The sequence below is a fragment of the Mustela putorius genome, unplaced genomic scaffold (genome assembly GCF_011764305.1).
Source record: "Mustela putorius furo isolate JIRA1106 unplaced genomic scaffold, ASM1176430v1.1 tig00003988_pilon_pilon_pilon, whole genome shotgun sequence".
In the NCBI taxonomy this organism is placed as follows: Eukaryota; Metazoa; Chordata; class Mammalia; order Carnivora; family Mustelidae; genus Mustela; species Mustela putorius.
Genome location: NW_025422127.1, coordinates 16,732,997 through 16,758,845, shown reverse-complemented (window position 1 = coordinate 16,758,845; position 25,849 = coordinate 16,732,997). Strand labels below are relative to the sequence as shown.

Genomic DNA, 25,849 nt, shown 5'->3' with positions numbered 1-25,849 from the left:
CAGTTCTCTCCAATCTCCCTAAATGTTATAAACTTGCTTTCCCTAGGGGGAAGAGCCTCAAAGTGAGTGAAATTCCTCTCTCTCCCTGAAATGTTCTGTGCCAACACAGAGCTCTGAGTATACTGCCTTGCTAAGTCAAGTTTCCTTATGTGTCCTCTATCTCTTCAATTAGATCTTAAATTCCTTGAAGGCAGGACTTCATCTCTCCATCCCTCTACCCCAGTCCCTACTCAGTCCCAGGAACATAGTAAATACTCAATAAATGTTTGTTAAATAGATTATTAAATAATAAGGACTCATCTAATACTAGTGAAATGAATAAAATAAAGCCTAAAAATTAAGTAAGTAATAGCATTGAGAGTTGCTAATTTTCTTTCTTGACATGCTTGTAAACTACTAGTTTGTTGTCTAGATGACATTCTTTGTCTAAAACAGCATGGGCACTAAGTGGGGAGCACTCTAATAGAAGCAGGTTAAAAGTCAAGAACTACAGGGTCCTAAGTAGGACCTACCACTTTCTCTGTTCTGATACCTGTGAAAAAGCCCAGGATGCTGTTTCTAGGTTACTTGAGGATTTTTTCCCCAGCTCTTCACTTAGAATGACTATTAGGTCATAAATAGAACTCAACTCCATTTCTGTTTTCTTGATGCCTTCAGAGACATTCTTTATATTCTATAGTGAAAAGAGGTGGCTTTTTGAAAAAAAGATGGAGTGGGGAAAAAATAGGGTAAAGCCTGAATCAACCTGCCTGGATGTAAAAGACCTTTGTTATAAATGAGGGATGTTTCAGCAGCACCAAGAGCAGATGTGAATGTCCATCTCTGTGTGTATGAGAGTGTAGAAGGAATTATCTACCCAGCATGTTCAGACATGTAAGTGGGATGACAAGACCAAGTGTGGAGCTGACAACTGTTTCATGAAAGGTTAACATACTAGAATTTTGTTCCCAAGTTCTCCTGTTGAGCCCAAACTAACCCAGATACTACAGAAGACACTATTTGTGATTCTAAAAATCTTCTCTTTATATGATTTCTCATTAACTATTCTTTCTAATTCTATTTTTAAGCTCAGTTTCTATTTTTTAAGCCAATTGTTGGGGTGGGGCAATGGGTGATGTTGGAAAGAAGTGATCCCACTATGTTGGTGGTAAGTAGGGTTGGGCATGAGTCCAGGGAAACCTAGACCTGAGTGATTTTACTGTGCTGCACAGTATTTAATATTCTTGGGGGCCCTGGATCAGGAGGGTTATTCATCCTCTTGATGAAGGCATATTCAGGCATCTAGATTCCAGAAGAGCTAGAAACGTGTATGTTTGGGTGGTGCCTACTTCTAACTGCTCCCTCCCTTTCCCACAAGTCTCACATGTAACTTTCTCCAGGTATTCCAAACACTGGGTCAGTGGTCATGTTATTCTGTCCCCAAGAGCACGGGGCTATCTCAAGTACAAACTCAGCACCTGACTGATGTTTATGTTAATTAACTGTGATTTGGTTGCATTGTGGAAGGGATAATGATTTTTAAATGGACTCAGACCACATCTAAGAATCCTGAAAATCATCTTGATTCAGCAGCCTCTTTATCTTCAGGAAGGCACATTCTCAAACCATATAAGATAAGTAGTCTTGAATTACATGAAGAAAGTTAGGGGTGTTTGGTTAAAAAAAAATAAAAATCTGAACATAGAAATAGAAACTAATGGTGATGCTATACACTACTGGATTCTTCCCTCTCTTGGTGGTTCATTGTTTCTAAAGAAGGCTGATACTTTTGTTTGCTCACCATTCCCCACCATTTTAGAAGAGACATGGACATTCTGAGAGTAAATGGGGCTTTGGCTTAAGAAGCTATTGCTCGAGGAAACCACACCTCAAACTGAGTTTTAGCTTAGTTTCCAAATCCCCAGTGTCCCCCACTCCTTACCCTGTCATCTGCAGATTCGGTAAAAGAAATGTTTCAACAAATCGTTCACCTTAGTTGGAACCTTGACCCAATGTATGGCCGTAACTTTAACTAGCTGTTCTAGTATTACTTGGCCAAGTTTGATCTTCTTTTTAGTTCACTAACTCTTCAAATCATAACAATGGGATGAAATATGGTTGTCACAGAAAAAGAGAAATGGATTTGATATTATCCACAGTAGGAAGCAGGTGTCTGCCATTTGCTACTGTTGACCTCCCTGATCCCTTCCATCCCAAGCTATATCCAGTGATTGAATCAATTGCTTCTTTAGCACTTTAATGGCTGATTCTCTCCCTAGGAACATCTAACAAGCTGTTTGATAGTTCAGAATGAATCTGGCTCTGGGGTTTCCATTCATTGCTATACTTGAAAATCTTGGTTGATCCTTCCAACATTCTGTAGACTTGCCCTTTGGATTTGAAGGGAAATGCATTCTTCTGAGTGGAAGACCCTGCTTCTCCAATTTCCATGGAAACTATAGCTTCCTAGACTGGTTCAAATCCAGTGGCATCAAAGCAGCACCATGCAGATTGAATAGGTTAGGCTTCTAGGGGTTTTCAGACTCCTACTCGGGATCAGAATCACCTGGAGAGCCTTTCAAAATGCAGATACTGGGGCCTAACTTTGGACCTTCTCATTTAGTGGCTTGGAGGAAAGTCTGGGTATCATTATATTTAGAAAGTTCCATGTTTTATACTAAAGTACACTGAGATTTGAGAGTCTGTGGGTTTAGAGATATAAGCTCAGAGGCAAGAAGGAGGAATGTTGAAGGGGGAGGAAGTAAGAGGGAGAGAAAAGAAGGAGGAAAGGAAAAATGGCCATAGAAAGGTCAAAGCAATTAGAGAAATTGTCTGAAAGCAGGAGCATTGGGCTGGGGAGTGCTTCCATCATGAATACCCAAGTATGAGGCTGTTTCAGCTTTATGGTGTGTGTGCGCATGGGCATGTGTGTGTGTGTGTACATGGGCATGTGTGTGTGTGTGCACGTGTGTGTGTATGCATGCACACACACACACACATACACACAATATGGCCGTTTTGGGAAGGTGCTGGGAAAATCAGAGAGGCATGTCCCATGAGCCTGGGATTGTTCCTTCACCTCTGACATTTTTTCCGTTCCCAGTCTGAGCTCTATCACACACACCCCAGGGGAGAAAGCACAACACAGCTGCTGAAAATTGGTAGTTGCAGTTGTGTGCTTCTTCTCATTCCCCACTCTGGCTGTCATTACGACAGTATTTCTTGGGTCACATCTGGCTGGTGGGGTATCAATGACTTATGTTGGGGGAGAGGGAGGGAATGATGAAGGAAGATCACAAAAATACACCAGGGCCATCAGCAAAGTAAATTATACCTATTCCCCCAGCCCTACACCCACCCACCCACTGCCACCGTGCCCTCAATTTACCACCACGGAAGGCGTTCCTATAGCAACTTAAAGCATGGGTTTGAAGCTCATGTGATGAGCTCCAAAGCATAGTTCCATGTGCTCATACGTTACATGGTCCATAGCATAAGCTGCCCATGTACAGAAAGGTATTTCTGTCCTTGGATAGCCAGAGAGATCTACCCAAGGTAGAAGGACCACTTGGGAATTTGATCAGCTTTGCTAAATGAAATAAATTTGCCTAAGCATAGTACATTCAATTCCCTCTTTTCCTCTTAGAAATTATTCAAAGCCAGTTTTGTTGAGCATGGGCCTAAAAAATGTTTTCCAGTGTTTCATTTTAATTTGAGAGAGAGGTGACTTGACCTTTGTCTTCTTTTCAAAGTATCACAACACAGCAACTCTACCATGGCCCGGTTCCAGTCATACCATCATTATTCAGTTTAGATTTACTGTTTCTCTACACTGAGATTTTTAGTCTGAACTGTATGTTGTTTACATCTGAATCCTGTACCTAGGAGCTTCTCTGGCATGCAAGGAATGCACAATAAATGTTTTCTGGGTACAAGGTTCTCAGGCAAGTTTCAAGTAGTTATTTGCAGAGAGTATGCATTTGATAGCAACATTGGGTTTCAGCATGTTGACCTGAACATTAAAAACTTGATAAAGAGGATTTTTGAATCAATAGGTTATGGAGTTCATGAAAAAATTAAAAGATACAATACCCTGTATCACATCTCTGTGTTATTACAAAACTCTTGAGATTTTAAGAAGTCAATACCTCTCTTGGCACCAGTTCCTTTCTATCTGGCGGCTCTGTTCAATGGGAAGCCATTTGCTTCCCTCTCCTCTTCCCTGCTTTAGTATTTAGACACTTCCCCAAGCAGACTCTTAGACTGTTTTCAGCATGGCCAAATAAATTTGACTATTTGCAAAACTGTGGGTGAGATGGTATTTTCAAGACTGGCAACAAGCATTTTTCACCCAAATGCTGGAGAACAACACTGGATTCTGGCAAGTCATTTCTCATGCTCAAGTAGGAGATCCTACAAAGAATTATATTTTCTGGAGCTTTTACAAATAATGGACTTGACTCTGCCAGAAAGGAGACAGCTCAAATATGGTTTGTCCCATAGGCAGAAATCTGGCACTTTAACAGCTTGAAGGTTGGCAAAGTAGTGTTGGCTGCTGGATAATAAAAGGGGCATCTTGAAGGTAAAAGAAAATTTACCATTGACTGGTTGACACTTAGGAAGTGGTGTTTCTAAATATGCACACATAACCAGCAGAGTGTTTTGCTAGCAGTGAAAATGATGGCAATGTGTTTGTCTGATGGACTACTCTAATATGATAAGATTAACACGAGAAATAGAAATACAATAGCATGCCATAATACTAACAGTTCAATAAAAATTGTTTCTTGTTAGAAGACCAGGCCTGGCTTTTCTCCTTAGCCCTAAAAATTAATAATTGTGCTCTCTAGCTCTCTTTGGGGGACAGATGCAAGACAAGGATAAGAACGAAGAAACTCTACAGTTTCTACAGGAAGGGGAGTTGAATAGAATCCTTGTGTCAGGTTTAGCCAACTCATTCACAGATCATCAGCTGTAGGCCCGTATTTCTCACTATGGTAGGATAAACTGAACGATGACATTTCTCTTAGGCTGATGGGCGGACAAAGAGACTCATTAGGGTGCAAATTTCATGCTTTGTTTCTCATGAAAGACCTGGAAGAAATCAAAGACATTCATCAACTATTCCATCAAGGTGTGTATGTGACCACAAAGTCATGGGAAGAGTGGAAGAAAAGGGAGATATTGAGGAAAGGCTCACAGCCTTCTGGACTCCCTGCCTCTGCCCATCTCAAGTTACTTACCCAGTACAGCACATCTGTCCAGCCCTCCATGGTGATGCACTGGAACACTGTCAACATGGCGAAGGCAAAATTGTCGAAGTTGGTGATGCCGTGCTTGGGCCCGTCCCACCCGGGCTTGCACACAGTGCCGTTCTGACACTGCCGCCCATGGCCTGTCTCCAGAGCACAAGGGGAAGGATCATCTTCTGCTGGAACATCTTGAATGACCAGGGGAAAAGAGAAGGCAGCAGAGGGGATGGAGAGAGATGGGCAGAGAAAGGAGAGAGAAGTCAGAGAGAAAACTGGCAGGATAAGGTTGATGGGCTAGGCAAAACAACCACAGCAACCATAATACAGAACACATTTTCAATAGTTCCCCCACAGACAAATTAAACAACGCAAATAACGAGGTATTCATTTTAGGCTGCCATTGATTTAGGGAGTCAGTACTTTGAACTAATTGTAAAACTGTATTTTAACCTTGTTAATTGATTTCAAAGATGGTAAGGCTATTGCACATTCTGCAGAAACATGTTGTCATCATGGTCAATGGCAAATGGCCAATTAAAAGCTAATGATGATGCAATCACTCCAAGTGGAAAACATTCTGGGCAGTGATAGGAAATCCACCCTTTCTTTCTTTGGTGATAATGTATCTGTGGAGCCTTCCATTGGAATACCAGAGTTTAGGGTGAGGGTTATCTTGATTGGAAGAATCTCTCACATAATTAGCCAACAAGTCCCATTCTGTACCACTTTCTCCATTATGTGTTACAGGACACATCACCAAAGATACAAGTCATTTTATAGTAGAAGCCTTATGCTGATGAAGGACAAAACATAAATTCTTCCCACGGGGGGAAATGATAAATGATAAATGATAGTGGTCTTTATTACAACTCTCGAACATAAACACTGCTGACTGTCATATGGAACCTTGCAGCACTACTCTTTGGTTTCCAGTATGAATACCTTTCAGAAGAGAAGACTCCCTTTCTGACCTCTAATCAAGACAGACCTGCAGTGGGTGACAGGGATAATACTACCTAGGTACGGAGAGGGCTTTTCCAGGAAACTGTACAACATATCTCCTGTGGCTACAGATGGTGCTTGGGCTAATTTCACATGCTGGGAAGAGTTACTAGAAAATTAATAATTAAGATGTAGCTTATATTTTTGATGTGGAGATCATTGGTAAATTGAAATAAGACTAGACTGATCTAAGGGCACCTGGGTGGCTCAGTCAGTTAAGCATCGCTTTCTGCTCAGGTCAGGACCTCAGAGTCCTGGGATTAAGCCCCACATTGCACGGGGCTCCTGCTCAGCATGGAGTTTGCTTCCCCCTCTCCCTCTGCCTCCTCCTACAGCCTTAAATGTACTCATGTGTGCTCTCTCTCTCTCTAATAAATAAATAGAACCCTTAAAAAATAAAAAAAGACTAGACTGATCTAAGAATTCCCATTATGGTAAAATACTGATAGCCTTGACCCAGCTGTGTAAGGTAATAGTTTGAATTTCACAGAAGCTTGTGAAATTAAGGACATTGTCTCATGCTTATAGAAGGTAACAGTAATAAACAGAATAGACTTCAGTCATAACAAATGATAATTTAACAATAATGAAGATATGCCCCCAGATAGAATTTACTTATAGTTCTTCACTTAGAAAATAACAGATCACCCAGGGTCTTTTCTTATTTCATATGCATCACAACAATTACGAATGTCTAGTACCTGTGCATTGAAGACTATTGGTTGGTTGGCTCTTTCTCAGTTTGTGGTTTCAAATTTGAAACTGTTTACTCCAAAGAGGAAGACAGGAAGAGGAATATTAATCCTAACTAAGAGACAGTTCTTAGGAGAATGGAACTGAGCAGTATGGTTGGAAATACATGCTGGAGTGTGTCTTCTTGGCTTTTTTACTTTTTTCTGTCTTAACAGCTTTATTGAAATATAATTTACATGTCTTACAATTCATCAATGTAAATGTACAGCTCAATTATTTTTAGTAAATTTATATAGTTGTACAGCTATCACCACAACCCATTTTAAAACATGTCCATCATCCTCCTAAATTCCTGTGTGCCTGTTTGCAGTCAATCCAAGCTCCTCTCCCCAGCCCTCAGCAACCTGATCTACACTCTGTCTCTATAGCTTTGCCTTTCCAGAAATTTCATATAAATAGAATCATACAATATGTGGCTTTTTGTGTCCGTCTTCTTTCACTTCGCATAATGTTTTTGTGGTTCATCTGTGTTGTTGCCCATATCAGTATAGTATATTATTTTTGTTGCCAAGCAGTGCATTTCACTGTACCTCTAACCATTCACCAGTGGATGGACATTTGGATTATTTCCAGATTTGGGCTTTTGTGAACCATGCTTCCTGGCTTATCCTTGGCCTGGTACTTCAGGTTGTGTGTGGGTCTTTGTGTGATGACCAAGGTGTAAAGGTCTGCACCACTGGTCCCTGAACTGTTTGAGGGAATGACAGTGTCCACCCCATTTCCTGACTCCAGGTTCTGGTTCCCAGTAGGGTTCTGCTCCTGGAACTGAACTCTAGTTAATTTTTTGTGACTTCTGAATTTTTAAAGTCTTTGGAGATTTGGCTGTGAGTTTAAACAACGGGAGGCTAGAAAAAGAGGGAAACTCAGAAATCAATCCCAACCCTAAAGAATGCATAAAAAAGTGGGCAAAAAACACCTAAAAAATTGAGAAACTGGGAAACCAAGAACTAAATACATTATATGTTCTGTTGGGTTTCTCACCCGTTCTGGTGATGACTTTCTACTGTGATATGTTCAGTCACTGTGATAAAAGTGCTGGAATGATATAGAAGATGGGAGCAAAAGAGAAGGTGAAAAAACGGAGGAAAAACTTGCATTTCTTTTTCTCCTGTTTTGCCTTCTAGTGAATAAAGATGTTGTTAATCATTGTGTTGTCACTGCTCATCTGACAGCCTTTCCTGTGCTCTCTATTTCTGAAACAGGCAAAAATAAGGCAAAAGTGAAGGTTGCTAAAGTGAATGCTGAGTGTCCTCAAGGAAGAAAAACATCTTTTGGTGTTTTTTTTTTTTTTAATTTCTTTTCAGCGTAACAGTATTCATTGTTTTTGCACCACACCCAGTGCTCCATGCAATACGTGCCCACCTTAATACCCACCACCTTTGGGGTTTTATAGAAAAGTATATGCTGAAAGGAAAACGGCATCAAGGGGAAGGGATCTCATTAATCATCATCATCATCATCATAATAAAAGGATGAGGTTCAGAGAGATTATCTAAAGGCTCAAACACCACTGCTATTTTAAACTATCTTGAACAACAATAAAAAAAGATTTGAGAACAATTAAGAAGCAATGATGATCTGGTAAAAATAGGTATCTATAAAAAGCACTGAAGGGAACACTTGAAAAATGTGAACACACACACATCAGCAGGTCCTTGCGACATGCACTTGAAGGAGGGGGGAAATTAGTTTGAACATGAAAATTGTGTTGGTTTTCTTCTGCAGAGTCATGAAGCCCTAGGGAGGAAAGCAGGAACAAATGTAGGAGAAAGAAACAAAGATGTAGGCCTTATGCTTTAAAACAGAAGTGAAGTAGAATCATTCTGGAAAGACCAAATTAAGTTTGTGGTAAAAGAATGGAGGCAAAGATTAGGAGAGATTTTAGAAAAGCAGTTAATACCAACAAAAACATGAAATCCTGGGAGATTGCCAGTTAGGGGTTCCAAGGAGAAATCACCAAAGACAAAATCAATTACTTTTTTAGGACCCAACTTTAAGGAGTGAATACAATGAGAGTGATTTCATTTCTAGGTTTGAACCAACCAATTCTTTGCCAGTCTCAGGGGTAATTAGTGTGCTTGGGAGAACGATTCAGAGTGGCCTGGCTCAGAGTGCCATCAAACAGATGGGACAGCCAGAAACAAAAGGTGCCGGCATATGGTGATGTGTCTGTTGAGGAACTAGGAAGGCGCCTTGCAGATGCCTCTGGGATCAGAGAAAAATTGCCTCTTCAGAGACCACCTCTACAGGGAACTGGAAGGGCAGCCTACAGGCTGAATTATGGTCTACCCAGCCAGCTCCAGAGCTTTCTTCAGCCAAAGCATGGCTCAAAATCTTATGTGTCCTACAATCTACAAGCACATAAAATTCCCAGTGTGAGAAAAAGTCTTAGAGTGCAACAAGAAGAATTTGATCTAAATTCCTTTATCACAAAGGCTCACAAACACTTTTGTATAATCTAAATTGGTAGGAAAATATGGTAATTCAACACAAAGTCTGATGTTTATGAAAAACATCACCTATTCCAAAGGTGGTATAAAACTCTCCAAAACCAACATGGGGGTTGGTTTCAAAGATTGCAGGTTTTTGGTCTCCTCTATGACTGCATGGAGTAAGTCCAGAATCCCATACTTTTTTTTCCCTTCTCATTAGTTTAGTCACTATGTAGGTGGAAGAGGCTCTGATGACTGTGGTTTCATGTTCTGTTGGGAAGGATGGAGTGGGGCCCTGGATTTGTCATCAGATGGCAGATTTAGGAAGGAGGAGCTCCAAAAGCTCCTGATTGCAGAGTGTTGAGTGAAGAGGCATCTACAGCCAGGTGTCCTCAGCACCTCTTCCCAGCAGGGCGCTTGGCTCCACACAGAGTGAGGTCACCTTCCTGGAGCTGGCATGGCTCCTCTCTCTGGAACACTTCTCTCAGTGTCTGTTTTCTGACACCCTGGATCCCCAGGCTGATGGTCCTTTTCACCATGGCAGCTAACTCCCCTTCTGACTTGTGGGGTGAAGGTAAATCCCACCGCTAAATAATCTGATGCATCTTCTGGTAGGATGAAGGCGACATCCCAAGAATTTCTCCTAGTCCTGTTTTTTGTTTGTTTTTTAAATCAAGAATGGAAAACAATACAGTTCTAAAAAGGCCATTCCAATTGGTGAGGCCAGTTCTGGTCCTTATCCTAAGAGTGGGGAGGCTGCTATAAGCACTGGCAGGCCATTGGTGGCTGTTTCACCAGACTCTGCAGCTGCGGTTCAGAGAAGAGCATCCTATCTTGTGTCTCCTTTGTTTATCGTGCCCGTCATTTTCTTGCTGGTTGAGGCCACTGCAGGTCTGATAACAAAGCCCAGTGACTTCCAACATTCAGGGTTGCTTGTTAGCACAGGCCCTTAGAGGATCTTGCCACCAGTGAAAAATGTACTTTTGCTGTTTTCTCAGCAGGATTGATAGAAGCTATGTGCAGCTCTGGGAGCTGTGCTCCCTAGGTAAGTGGTTGGTTACAGGATAAGGTTGCTATCATTAGCTCTATGGCAGAAATTCACCATTTCATTCTCTTCCTGCCTCTTGGCATGCTGTTGGTGAGAGCCATACCATCACACACACCTGCTCTTGGGGTCTTTGACACTCAACCTCCCTATGACACCCTGAGGAGTTTGAGTCTAAAGAGTCACTGATCATTTCAATACACTGCGTAAACTTTAGAGATTAACGGTCCAGCTCTTAAGTGGGACTTAGAATGAGCTCTAACAAAGCTACACAATTAACATAAATTTATTGGTTTAGGGCTGGCTATAGACTAAACTGAGCAAGAAGGATTTGAATTCAAGGGAAAAATGCTACTCATTGCATTATTTGGTATTCCTCTAAACAAAGCTGAAAATCTCAGAATTTTAACTGAAGGCAAGATCTGTCCTAATATTAAAGAACTTGGTTTTTTTTAAACATGACAGTTTATTTAATTTATTTTTTTAAAAAGATTTTATTTATATATTTGACAGAGAGATCACCCATAGGCAGAGAGGCAGGCAGAGAGAGGGGGTGGGGGACAGGTTCTCTGCTGAGCCTCCTTAGCCCAATGCGGGACTTGGTCCCAGGACCCTGAGACCATGACTGAAGCCGAAGGCAGAGGCCTAACCCTCTAAGCCACCCAGGTGCCCCGACAGTTTATTTTATACAATTATGGCTCAAATAATTAGGAAGTTCTCTCCAGAGTGAAAAAATGGTCTCTTAAATAGACTCCTTATCAAAAAAGTAAAAACAATGGTGTGAATCTGTAATCATAGGTTTATGGGGTTTTGTTGTTGTTGTTGTTGTTTTAGGACTATGGTCACGTAGTGGTGATTTAGAAACTACAAATACCCAGTCAATCCACCCAGTTAAACCAGACCCTCTAGATCAGGTACTCTATTTTGATTTCTGAATATGAATAGCCTATGTCATTCCTTGTTGTGCAGATCTGTCCCTCCTCACCATCGTAAAGCAAGAGGGGTCAAATTTAATTTAATGCCTGGGCTGAATGGGAAGGAGAAGCAGTACAGATGGAGAGAAATGAGTTATCTTTTAAAGCTTCAGACAGATGTCTCCCCTTTCTCTACCAAGATGTCAAAAATCAAGATGAAAGATCTGGTTGTTGGAAAAAACAATCACATAAATTTAACACTTCTAATCCTTTTAGGGGGGAAGTATTTTTTTTCAACAAGTTTTTGTTTTAAACTATTTTACATGTCTTCTGAGAAGTTCTGTCAATTCCTGTTTAAATGATTTTTTTTTTAAAGGCACCACTGAGATTTTAGTAACCTAAGACAAAAGTTTGTAATATATCCCATAAGCCAAAATTTTAGTCCTATTCAGAGAAGTGCCTAATAGTTCAGCATTTCTTGTTAAATATACTGATTTATGGAAAGACCATGGGGAGAGAAGTCTCAAGAAGCTCCCCCTCCACCACACCCTGTGTCAGGGGGCCAGCATCTGTCAGGCCTATGAAGAGAGAAGCAGAAAACACAGCACAGAAGAGCCAAGGGTGCACAGAACCCAGGGTTGGGATGGAGACATCTACTGGCTGCTGGCAAAGCTGCTTTCGTGGAAGGGCTTTGGATGACAAGTGACACTGAAGGACCAATGGACAGAGATATACATGCTCATTACATCAGTTCTGATTCTTAAAATACTCCAGGTTGTCTAGGTGATGCTTCTTGATTCACACAGCTCATTTAACCATTTAGTAGTGCTGGACGGAAACTTGCAATTAACTGTTTTAACAAAGACCTATTTTATTAGAAAGAAAGTAACTAAGAGGAAAATAATACCAACCTCTGCCTCTCATTCCACAGAATGGAAAGATGAGTACCTGAATGGAGGGGGCCTTCCCTAGCGCCAGTGATCACATGGTGGCTGTTCACCCCATTACAAGGAAAGTAGCAACAAGCCAGGGAAGCTTCTTGAGAGCTGACCACTGGGCATCTTCCCTTACCTGCTATGCCTTCCTGGTTGTAGCAGGTCTTATGCATTTTCCCCATGAAGAGCTCCAGGCCGATGATGGCGTAGATGATGATGACAAACAGCACTAACAGGGCAATATGCAGCAGGGGCACCATAGCCTTGATAATGGAATTCAGAACCACCTGGAGGCCTGCAATGACAAAATCAGACAGTAACAGTGAGCACATCAGTTTCCATTTATTGAACCAAATGCTATCTTGGATGCCATACTGATGTAATCTCATGCAATTTTCTTAGCAACTTTACCAGTGATGTATCACAAGCCCCATTTTTTAGATGAGGAAAGTGAGGCTTAAGGTCACACAGTCAGTGAGTGACAGAGTAGGGATTGATATCTAGGTTGGCCTGACTCCAGATCTTTCTCAGAGGCACATCCAAATGAAAGGACTGGCAGATGCTGTGCTTCTAAGGGGAAGAACATATTGTTTTATCCAGAACTATCCAATTTTCTAATATCGTAACATCTTTTTGTCCCAGACCAGCATCTCACTATAGTAAGAGTTAATTTTGACTAGAGATAGCCCTGCAAAGACTTGCTTATCACAGGTGAGATTACTAGAGCCAATGGCTGACCCACCTGCTGGAAAACAAAAATCTGGTTGCCAGGCATCTGGGAGGGTAGGACTTCCTTTGTTGAAACTTATTCATATCTCAGGATACATGTAGGTGGTGAGACCTCTGTGGGCTTCTCTCTAAGGACTACATGAGTGGACCTTTCTTCCTACAGATTTCTGACCAGGCCTCTCCCTCAGGACCCAAGTCTGAAGAACATTATAGCCTTCCATTCAAAAACCCCAGTGAAGGGAGTTCATGATTAATGGGTATGTACTTTCCATTTGGAAAGATGAAAAACTTCCAGAGATAGATGGTGGTGATGATTGTACAATGTGAATATACTTAGTGCCACTGGACCATACACTTAAAGTGGTTATAATGGCAAATTTTGAAATGGATACATTACCACAAAAAAAACTGAAAGTACCCAGATCCAGTCAGGAAAAAAAAAAAAAAAGTAAATGAAAAATCCTGTTTAGCACATGGGTCTTGTCAGTGAACTCCAAAAGTCTATAGGCTTATACTGCTGTCTTATGGGAAAAAGGACTCCCTAACTTTTATATTTTTTTCCTGCTTTCTCTCTCTCTCTTTTAGCTTTTTAAAAATTTTAATTTAATTAAAAAAATTTTTTTCAAGATTTCAGGACATGTTTACTTTATAGTTATAGGCAGGGCTAATATATCTAGAATAAATTCCCCTGATGTCTTTGGACAGCATTTGGAAATGATAGTATGTTTATTTATACTTTACTTTAAAAATAGTTTCTTGGTCAAGTTGTTCATCATCTAAGAATGTCGAAAAAAAAGTTTGTGTGTTAGGATAAGGATAGTTGGAGGAACTGTAAGTAAAAGAGAATTTTTAATTCTATTTAAAAAATTTAAATTCAATTAATTAACATACAATGTATTATTTGTTTCAGGGGTAGAGGTCTGATTCATCAGTCTTCTATAACATCCAGGGCTCATTACAACACATACCCTCTCCAATGTCCATCACCCCGTTACCCCATCCCTCCACCCCCCTCTCCTCCAGCAACCCTCAGTTTGTTTCCCATGATTATGAGTCTTTTATGGTTTGTTTCCCTTTCTGATTTCGTCTTGTTTCATTTTTTTCCCCTCCCTTCCCCTATGATCCTCTGCTCTGTTTCTTAAATTCCATGTTTCAGTGAGATCATATGATAATTTTCTTTCTCTGATTGACTTATTTCACTTAGCATAATACCCTCTAGTCCCATCCATGTTGTTGCAAATGGCAAGATTTCATTTTTTTTTGATGGCCCCCCCTAACTTATAAGCTCAATCATAAATGACACCAAGAATGCTCTTTGTTTAAAAGGGATGTTACAAGTTTTCATTTGCAAAATGGTGGAGAGTTACCAGCAAGTCACCCCCAGATTACCCCCAGTTCAAAGAAAGCTTTCTGTCAACAGTGATAACACCAAGTCTTCATCTCCTAGGAGAGACGTGGTGGGGGGGCATATTGTCCTTCCTTAAATGGAGGCTAATTGTGCAGAAAACCTGTGGCCGCCTTTGACATACATATGATAGGACACCCACCTGTGCATCACACCACACAGGGCACTTTTAGCGTCTCCACCTGATGTGGCCTACCAACTGTGGATATCCTTCCCCTGCTCTGTGCATTGGGAGTTTCACCTTTGCATTCACCCACAGTCCTTCTGCACTGGATAAACAAAGTCTGGGTCACCCTCTCCCCAGATCCCAAGGCAGCCGCTGGTGTTCTGTGATTGGTGGAGTAATTTTTCTCAAGGCTAATTAGAGGAATTCTCCCCAGTTATTGAGCCAAGATGGGGAGAGGGAAAAAAAAGAAGAGAAAAGCTGGAATAATTTTACCTGTGAATTAATGAGAGTGCCTTGCAGCCTCCCATTAGAACAAGATGTTTTCAGATCCAAATGATTTCATTAATTAGCAAGTTGTACACACATTAGTGGTAAAGTATGCGAACCCATGGAAGAAGTTGAAAACTGAACTGCAAAAACAAGTTTCAGAGGTGTCTGCTGGCGGGGGAACACTCTAAGTGCTGCTCACTGAAGGGGGAGGGAGGTCTCCCAATGCTGCCTACCCAGGCCACCAGTGAGCTTTTGTTATCAGGCCTTCGGTTCCATAGCCTGGGCTGGTGAGAAAGTGGTGGGATACACAGAATGGGAACCTCTCCTTTGTGCTGTGGCCAGAGGTTCTGCTCTTAGAATAAAGACCAGAGTCTCTCTTGTGCCCTTCAATGTGGCACAAGGACTGGACCCCTATCTATTTCTCCACCCACTCCCATCCCCTGCATCCTCACTTTCTGTGCTCCTCGTCAAAACAGCTTTTCTTTTTGCCTCAAATATGCCATACTGGCAGATCTCAGAGATCTTGAGGGTTCAGTTCCAGACCATAGCAATGAAAGGAATATTGCATTAAAGCAAATCAAGTGCATGTTTGTCTTTCCCAGGGCATGTAAAAGTTAAGTTTACATGATGCTGGAATCTATTAAGTATGCAATAGCATTATCTCTAAAAAACCAACATATACACCTTAATTACAAAATACTTTCTTGCAAAACAATGCTCACCATCATCTGAGCTTTCAGTGAGTCCTAATCACTGATTACAAACCACCATGACACATAAAATAATAAAAAAAAAAGTTTGAAATATTGTGAGAATAACCCAAGTGTGACACAGAGACACAACATTGCCAGGAAAATGGCTTGATGGATTTGCTGGATGCAGGGGTACCACAAACCTTCAATTAAAAAAAACAAAAAAACAAAAAAACAAGTAACATCTGCAAGCACAATAGTGTGAAGTGTAATCAAACAAGGTATGCCTGTGCCTCCCTGCCACGGGGCTGTGAAGCCTGCTGTTCCCTCAGCCTGAAAGTCTTTCCCATGGTTACCTCCTATGTAGCCTTCATCTCTCAACCCAAGCATCTCTCTTTCTGCAGATCCTTCCCCAGGCTCCCAGACAGAGAAATTTCCTCTCTTATATATCTCCTTGGAACCATTTCCCTTCCTTTGGAGCATTAGTCTCACTTTGGAATTATATGTCCAGTAAGTGGTCTTTATGCATTTTTATCTGTCCTTCACACTGGGCTGAGTTTTGTGAAGACAGGAACTGCCTGCTCTTTTCACCAGCTTAGCACTGATGCCCAGCTTGGTGTTGAGCCCATGGAAGGCACTCAGTGAGTATTTATTGAAGGAGGGACACAACTTTCAATCTAAGTAAATGCTCTTGCTATCACGGCGCTCTGATGGCCTTTGCTGCAATGGAGTCTGCTATACAGGTAAGGATGTGAATGGACAAGTAAGTTTCAGGGGCTTGCAAACTCAGGCAAAGATTAATGAGTGGGTTACAGAGAGGTCAACAGGAAGCCACAGGAGCCAGTGGGCTTCCTTCCCACCATAAGGCATACTGTCAGAGTTCTGCAGTACTGCTCTGTTCCCTTGCCCCATCTCAGCCAGGGGCAGTACCACCCACCTGAGCACCCAGGCCAGAAACTGATTCCTGAGGCTCTTCCCTCTAACTGGTTACCAACTCACACAGTTTGATTTTGAAGTGTCTTTAGACAAGAATGACTTATATTTACTACATAACTAACATACGAAAAATCATGTATCATAGGAAAAATAGAAAATCATAGAGAAAATAGAAAATAGCTATGACAGAGAAATTACAAAACATGGGAAGCAAAAAGTAGAAGGTAATCATCCCTTATTCCACCACCCAGAGATAAGCACGTTTAGCATTGGGCACATATTTTGGACATTTTTGTTCATGACTTGTTTTCTTCTTCTTCTTCTTCTTCTTTCTTTTCTTTTTTTTTTTTAAAAAGATTTATTTATCTATTTGACAGACAGAGATCACAAGTAGGCAGAGAGGCAGGCAGAGAGAGAAGGGAAGAAGGGTCTCCGCTGAGCAGAGAGCCGGACATGGGACCGGAAGGCAGAGGCTAAATCCACTGAGTCACCCAGGCGCCCCTCTTCTTTATCTTCTTGGTGTTCTTCATTCCATTAATGTCTCTTTATGTCCAGTTTTATTCGATCTTTTGCTGCAGTTAGAAATCTCATGCTAAAGGACAAACCAGAATGTCTTGTCCCCCCGATGAAAAGTCCTTTGATGACCCTTATCGCCTACAGGTAAAACCCACTTGTCTCCTTTTGTAGTTTCATTGCATCCAATTCCAGTTTACACCTTACATTCCAGGAATACACTGAACTGTCTGAAGTTCTTTGGCTTCATGCCTTCCTATCTTAGCATATGCTCTTCCACCATTCCCTGCAGCCTCATTCCATCTTCTCATCTTTGTATCTCAGCACATAGTAGTGACTCAATGCACATGGAGATAAATCACATTTGTAAGCACAGGCTGCCTCAAAAAAAAAAGCATAATGATGAAAGAATTGGAGACAATGTCATTCAATAATCTTTAGATGAAACTGAAGATGTATTGTCAGGAAAAGATAAGAATCATGGAATGGGAAAGGCACAGGCAGGAAGGGTGATATCAATGATTTTCACATTACTTAAACTGCTATTTTGAGGAAGAGGAATTAGATGAGTTTGATATAACCATACACATGGAACCAGGACGAGCTTGGAAATTTCCAAGAAAGATTTAGATTCAACAGATATGAAAACTATCAAAAAACCAGACCTATCTGAAGAGGAGTGGGATGTTTTAAGAGGTAGTGGAATAGCCAAAACATGGAAAGAGCCCAGATGTCTGCCTGTCAACAGATGAATGGATAAAGAAGATGTGGTACATGCACACATACAGGAATATGACTCAGCCATCAGAAAGAATGAAATCTTGCCATTTGCAATCACGTGAGTGGAACTAGAGGATATTATGCTAACAGAAATAAGTCAGTCAGTCATAGGAAGACATACCATATGATTTCATTCATATGTGGAATTTAAGAAACAAAACAGGTGAGCATAGGGGAAGGGAAGGAAAAATAAAATAAGATGAAATCAGAGAGGGTGACAAACTGTAAGAGACTCTTAACTCTAGGGAACAAACAAGGTTGCTGGAGGGGAGAGGGGTGGGAGATGGGGTAACTAATGAGCACTGGGTGCTATATGCAACTGATGAATCTCTAGATTCTACACCTGAAACTAATAATACACTCTATGTTAACTAAATAGAATTTAAATAATAGTTGGCTCTCCATCTCAGGTGTGTCCAATCATTGACTGAATAAGTTCTTGAAGGAGGTGCTTTGTGGACATTCAGCCATGGGGTGAAGAATTGCTTAGGCACACCAAAGCCTCCTATTTTCTTGTTAAGCTGTTCTGAAGATACTGCCGTGTGTGGGTCAGGTGCAGCTCTCAACACTCTGCTTGGATTATTCCATTTCCTCCTGGCAACTTATGAAGTAGGTTTGTTTTGTTTTTTTTTTTTAAGATTTTATTTATTTGTCAGAGAGAGAGAGAGCACAAGCAGGGGGAAGGGCAGGCAGAGGGAGAAACTGGCTCCCTGCTCAGGAAGGAGCCCAAAGGTAGATTCAATCCCAGGACCTTGGGATCATGACCTGAGCTAAAGGCAGACACTTAACCATCCAGGTGTCCTGAAATAGGTGTTGTTATTAACTGTATTTTACAGATGAGAAAAGCAAATCCCAGAGAGATTAAATGACTTTCCAATATGTACACAGCTGGTGAATGGTGTGGGGTACAGGGCCAGGCATAGCCCAGAGCCTGTGGGCTTTGCCATTGTGTTAGATGCTTCCCCATACCACCTACAGTGTGGCTTTCAGTCTCTAAATTCTGTGTCTGTAAAGCACTAACACATGCTTGCAACATTGGCAGCAAAGGTGGGGAGCCTAGGCCCTGCTTCCAGGAGAGCCCAGATATTTCCAAGGCCAGTCCAGGAAAGGCTTCTAGTTCCTACCTACTTTCCTCACAGCCAGCCTTGGATGGCAGAAGTCAGGCTGGTGTGTGAAAGATTGGGCCAGAATGCTTTCTTTCCATTCCATCATACAGAATTTGGCTCTTAAGCCCCAGATGCTTAATATCTTCTCTTTGGAACTGGCTCACAGCTGTCCCAGAAATGGCTCCTTTAGCTCAAGCTCTAATTTGGAAAACACATCAGCATTTCTCCACCCAAGTGTTCTTCTCAGATAAGCCATGCTTATGGCAGATAAGCAATTGCTAGGCCCTTCTTCAGGGGTGGCTGCTCATGCTGGTGGAAGTAAATGGGCCTTAGGCTTACCTAGGTGAAGCAACTGCTGGAAAATGTCCTGTGAACACAAGATCAGTAAAGGCTCACAAACAGGATGAGTTTATTTTCCTAGCCTCACATCAGGTTATGAGAGCTGACAAATATACATATACTTATGGGGATAATGTTTGATATGAGAACTATACCAGAAAATTTGCAACATATAGTTCCACACAGGGATTAAACATATAATCTTGAAATCCAGTGTCTGATAATTTGCAGTTCATGTCAGGTAACCTCTTGGTGGAAGGAAAATCTCCCAAAATGCCTGCTGCCAGACCTCCCAGGGAGACGGGACTTTGGGAAGTGCCACCATCCAATGCTGAATTTAAGAAAAGGACAGAGATGGGGCTTAGTTGATGTGTATGGCTTTTCCTTTTCTCTCTCTTATGTTTCTGTTAAGTCCTGGACAATTGCCTGTATAACTTTAGGGGTTCAAACTGAAAATTCCAGGTTAGGAAAGGCTTAGAAGATCTGAGTACATAAAACATCCTGTTTCTCCTTAAAAGATTAAGAGGAACCATCATTCAGTTATGGAAAGCAAAACCTGGCATCTCTCCTGAAGACAGTGTTGAGATTGGCCTGAAAGTGCCCAAGCTTCCACACCCATTATGAGATGGGTTTACTGTGATGGATACAAGGCTGAGGACATATCACAATCTTTTGTTTTATAAAAGAGCATCTTCACTAAGTCCTGCTTTGGTGATGAATTGTTCTTCACAGGGCCCCAGGGGTCACATCAGGAGAGAGTTTGAAAATGACTTTGTGAGCAAGAGCCTGAGGAAGGAAATGAAAAGTTACTGGGGCTGAAAAGTAATGTGCAGAAAGGTTGTCTGATCAAGTGCTAGACCAACAGGCCATATAAACTCTATTCCCATGCTCCTTCTTTTGAACTCAACTTTCAAGTCACTCTAGTGTAAAATAAGAGGAAAGAGAGAAATAATTGAAGACCCCCAAATTGGAGATCTTTGCTAATGTTAGTCTGATTTCATTGTCTAGTTTCTGCTTTAACTTACAGCTATTTTTGTTGGTGATGGTGGCTAGGAATGTACATTTCATGTCCCAACTTTCCAGACTCCATGGCTCCAGCCAAGCACTCAGAAGGCAATAAAAATGATCAAGAAATCCTGATCATAGAATCAATAAGGAAATAATGATGAGAATCACTAAACTAGGAAAAGAGTTTGGTTTGGGTTTAGTGTGGTGGTGGGAGGTAAAAGTTTCTCATAGATAGACTCACAGTTTGTCAGAACAGGAAGAGGATTTTGGGATCACCTAACTTGCTACTTAAATTTTCACTCATTCAAAGGATATTTATCAAGCTATGCTTTATGGGCCACCTGTTATGCTAGGGTTGGGGATAAAGTGGTATATAAGAGCTCTGTAGGCATTGTCCTCACGGAGCTTGTAATGGAAGCCAAACATGAATCAAACAATCACATAATCAATAAATAATCAAAAACTTGTTTAGAGCTTTAAGGGAAGAGAACAAGTTACGGCAAGGATCATCCTTGGGCAGGGATGGTAGAGGACGGCTTCCCTAAGAGGAAGAGAATCTTGCCAAGTGAGTGGGCAGGTAGACAAGTCCAGGCAGAGGGGTCTGTAAGTTCCAGCTGAGGAAGGTTGCCTGAACAGCTGTGGAAAGACCTATGGCTCTCCTGCCCTGCCTCATGCTTTTCCCTTGACTTTGTTCTGCCTCTTAAAAAACATTACTGGAAGGAGATAACCAGTTTACTACTTCTGTTTGAAGTGTGGGGAACCAGAAATCACTTTCACTTTCAGAGAGAAAAATTCAGGAAGCACGGTGAGAAAGGCTCTCCTGACAACTTCCTCATTTGTAAAATGGAGGAAATAATCCTCAGCCTAGCCACAGAGCAAAGGAAGGCGGGGAACTGGGTCAATAGAACAGAGGTTTTATTGTGCTTTGCTCTACTGCACTCGGTAGATACTGCTTGCTTGCTTTATTTATTTATTTATTTATTTATTTATTTGATTTATTTTTTTAAATAAAGTTTTATGATAGGCCTGCACTGACCAAATCTATTTGTGCCATTTTCACAGCAGCCTTTTGCTCATTTTGTGTCTCTGTGTCACATTTTGGTAATGTTCACAATTTTTTAAATGTTTTCACTATTATTATATTTGTTATGGTCATCTGTGATCAATGAGATCAGTGATCTTTGACGTACTATTGTAATTGTTTTGGGGTTCCATGAACCCTACCTATATAAGATGGCAAACTTAATTAGTAAATGTTCTGTGAAACACAACAATATTGAAATTAGGCCAATTAACATCCTACAATGGCCTCTAAATGTTTAAGTGAAAGGAAGAATCATGTGTCTCTCTCCCTCCCTTTAAATCAAAAGCTAGCAATGATTAAGCTTAGAGAGAAAGGCGTGTCCAAAGCTGAGAGGCTGAAAGCCATACCTCTCACATCTAACAGCCAGGTTGTGAAAGCAAAGGAAATGTTCTTGAAGGAAATTAAAAGTGCTATTCCAGTGAATGCATGAATGATAAGAAAGTGAAATAGGCTTATCACTGATAAGAAAGTTCTGGTGGCCTGGAGAGAAGATATCACTAGCCACATTCCTTTAAACCAAAGCCTAATCCAGAGCAAGGCCCTAAGTCTCTTTACTTCCGTGAAGGCTGAAAGAGGTAAGGAAGATGCAGAAGAAAAGTCTGAGGCTAGAAGAGCTTGATTCATGGGGTTTAAGGAGAGAATCCATCTCCATAATATAAAAATGCAAGGTGAAGCAGCAGAGTGTTGATGTAGAAGCTGCAGTGAGTTATCAGAAGATCTAGCCAAGATCATTAATGAAGGTGGCTACACTAAACAACAAATTTTCAATGTGGACAGAACAGTCTCATATTGGAAGATGCCTTCTAGACTTTGATAACTAGAAAGGAGAAGTCAATGCCTGGCTTCAAAACTTCAAAGGACTGGTTGACTCTTTTAGGGGCTAATGCAGCTGATGATTTTAAGTTAAACCAATGCTCATTTACCATCCTATGGCCCACAAAAATTATGCTAAATATAGTCTGTGCTCTATAAATGGAAAAGCAAACCTTGGATGACAGCATTATCTGTTGACAATACGGTTTACTAAATATTTTAGGTCCACTGTTGAGAACTACTGCCCAGAAAAAAAAGATTCCTTTCAAAATATCACTGCTTACTAACAATGTACCTGGTCACCCAAGAACTCTAATGCAGACATAGAATGAAATTAATGTTTTCATGACTACTAACTGAACATCCATTTTGCCACCTGTGGATCAAAGAGTAAATTCAACTTCCAGGTTTTGCAATTTAAGAAATACATTTTATAAAACTATAGCTCCCATCGATGGTGATTCCTCAGATGGATCTGGGAAGAGTATATTGAAAACCTTCTGAAAAGGATTTACCATTCTAGATGCCATTTTGAACATCTGTGATTCACAGAAAGAGGTAAAAAAATCAACATTAAAAAGGGTTCGGAAGAAGTTGGTTCCAACCTTCACTGCTGACTTTGAGGGAGTCAAGACTTCAGAGGAAGTAATTGCAGATGTGGTGGAAAGAGCAAGAGAGCTAGAAGTGGAGTCTGAAGATATGACTGAATGGCTGCAATCTTGTGATAACACTTGAACAGATGAGGAGCTGCTTCTCATGAACAAGGACAGTGGCTTCTTGAATGGAATCTACTCCTGGTGAAGATGCCATGAAGACTGCTGAAATGACAGCTAAGGACTTAGAAATATTACATAAACTGATAGAGCAGCAGCAGGATTTGAAAGGATGGACTCCAATTTTGAAAGAGCTTTTACTATGTGGAAAATGTTATCAGAGTATCACAAGCTATAGAGAAATTGTTCATGAAAGGAAAAGTCAATCAATTGTAGCAAATGTCATCATTATCTTATTTGAAGAAATTGCTACAGCCACCCCAACCTTCAGCAACCACCACTCTGATCAGTCAGTGGCCATCAGTGTAGAGGTGAGACCCTTTACCAGCAAAAAGACAACAACTTGCTGAAAGCTCAGATGATGGTTGGCATATTTTAACAATTTTTAAATTGTTTTAATTTAATTTAAAAATTTTAAATTAATGTATATACATTGTATTTTTTAGACATAATGTTAATACATACTTAATAGTCTACAGTATGGTGTAAACATAATTTTTATGTGTATTTCACACCAAAAAATTAATTTGGGTCATTTTATTACAATATTCACCATATTTTGGTGGTCTGGAACTGAACCTACAAATGTCTCTGAGGTATGCCTGTCCTGCTCTGCTGGATCTTTTGGAGACCACTTTTACCACCAAGCATTTGATTGACTTGATATAACTGAAGAGGGATTTGTGGCCCCACATAACATGCCACCAACCCAGGAAGCCTAGATGGAAAGAGATGTCCCACCAATCTCAAACCTGGATAAGGTTCTAAAATGGGGCCGACCGCATTCTTGATACAGTCAGCACTTTCTGATGGAGTTACTGATGGTTTTGTTGTTGACTCAGGACCCTGCAATGTGTCAGGGCATTTTAAAGAAGTCATATCCCCGTGTCCAAGTCTGAGGGAGGAGTCAGGACTGTCCTCAATATAGGCCACACCCAGGAGTTTAGAAAACAATTCCTTGATTTAAGCTGGCTATCCTCTCTTTGCAGAATGGTGGGCAGAAAAACATGCGACTTAATCCAGAAGTCTGATTAGCTGGATGATGCTCAACTGAGAGTTTGGTCCCACCAAAGTGTGGTATGCCTTCTGTACTTTCCAACAAACTTAACCAAATTTAAAGAAAATGACAGAGTCATTACATGGTGAGCCAATTCTAAGCTTCCTCACAAGCCTAATCTCAGAACTGGATGCTGTCTAAAAGGAATATATTTCCATTAAAACAGGTGCTCAAGTAGATTATTGTTCCTACCATGCCCATCAAGCCCCATGCTGTCCCTAGACTTGAATCACCTTGGACCTGGGACACAGACATTGAAGAAATTTAGATAAAATACCAACATCTTCTAGGAGGAGAATCTAGAATGAGGCTTTCCTTCTTCAGCTACTTCTCTCTAAGTTTCCCCTGGTAGAAATGTTATCAGAGGAGCTCCTCTTCTCTAACAAAGAGCAACTGGTATACCCAGACAGTAGAAAGCTCTTCTTTTTAAGGGCCAAGTTTGCCTTTCTCCAGGATACTACACACAACTTTGCATCCCTTACTTGTGAACCTATTGAGCGCCCATGAAATACCCTGCTAATTGCAAGGTGGAGGAGAAAAGGGTAGGGGGAAAAGATAGTGCAGTGCAGTGGTTAAAGCATATGGACCCTTGGAGCCAAATGACCGGGTTGAATCCTGGCTCCACCACTTCTCAGACAAGTGACCTTGGACACGCTATTTGATCTCATCTTAATGTAAGGACGATGATAGTACCTACCTCACAAATTTGCTGTGAGGACTAAACAAGTCAGTTCACAACAAAGATTCAGAACAATGTGTCACTGGTAGTAAACACCATTATTACTGTAAGCATTGTCAGGCTATCAGTGGAACTCTAAAACAGATTAAAATTTATTTAACACAGAATCTGTTAAAATGCAGATTCTGATTCAGGCCATGTGGGGTGGAGCCTGAATTCTGTATTTCTGACCAGGTCTGGGTGATACTGAAGCTGTGGCTCCACTGACCACACTTTGGGAAGCAAGGCCGAAGAGCCTGTTGGTCATCCTGGGAGGTCGAGGCAATCTCACCAAGCCTTGCTGAAGTATGAGATGCTCTTAAGCAGGTATTGGATTTTCACTGGGGTAGAGTGATCCTTGTCACAACACTCTTGTCAAGTAATTAGTGTGATAGGTAAAGTGTGTGAAGTCAGCATTGGATACAGAAACTACACACACTAATTGATATCAGTGTCCTATAGGATTCTTTAAAAAATGAAATGAAAATACATTTTTATTTTATTTTATTTTTCTAGACAGAGAGACATACACCTACACTGAGCTGCTAGGGAGCAGAAGTGATTTATGCTAGTGTCTCCTTCCAGTAACAATAAAAGCTATCTAACAGAGTTATGGAAAGGACTTGGATGATTGTGACCCAGTCCTGCAACATTACAGGAAGGAAGAGCTCTGCGTCAATTTTCCCTCTTGATAGTACAGCCTGTATCATTACCACTCTTACCAAGCTTGCATTTTTAAAGGTTACTTATGGTCACCAACTGGCCAACCCATGCCTTTGCCATGACCATTATTTTCATTGGCCCATTTGATGCCATTGATTACTCCCTTCTTTCTGAAACTCTCTCCCCACTTGTGTCTGTGATGGGTGTACACCTGTAGTTCTTCCACATCCACAGTTAGTTCTTTGCTTTCCTTCTCCTCCCTTCCTTCTAGATCTCTTTTAATCTGGAGAATATTATGAAGACAGAGAAATGCAGTTGCTGCCCATGAATAGCTGTAAGCTAGATGGAGAGGCAGACACAGAAACAGCAAAGTGCAGAAGTGGGTGACAATGTTCCTAAGAATTTTGTCCAAAGAACTGTGGGAGCATAATGGAGGAAGAGGAATGTACATGTGAGCTGTGTCAGAGGATGAAGCTTCCTTCTGC

At 41.0% G+C, this 25,849-nt stretch overlaps 1 protein-coding gene across 40 annotated transcripts in view; it reads right to left on the bottom strand.

The window, feature by feature from the left end:
* The window catches only part of CACNA1C (calcium voltage-gated channel subunit alpha1 C), a 735,043-nt gene that overhangs the window by 197,397 nt on the left and 511,797 nt on the right, over window positions 1-25,849 (bottom strand). For 39 of the 40 annotated variants that reach the window (XM_045071752.1, XM_045071757.1, XM_045071772.1 and 36 more), the window contains exons 6-7: window positions 12,449-12,607; window positions 5,223-5,419 (exon numbers count right to left, since the gene is read on the bottom strand). In XM_045071752.1, the coding sequence (XP_044927687.1) occupies window positions 5,223-5,419; window positions 12,449-12,607 (356 nt within the window). Of the gene's footprint in view, window positions 1-5,222; window positions 5,420-12,448; window positions 12,608-25,849 lie in introns of those variants that run through there. The other variant, XM_045071778.1, reaches the window with a different exon arrangement.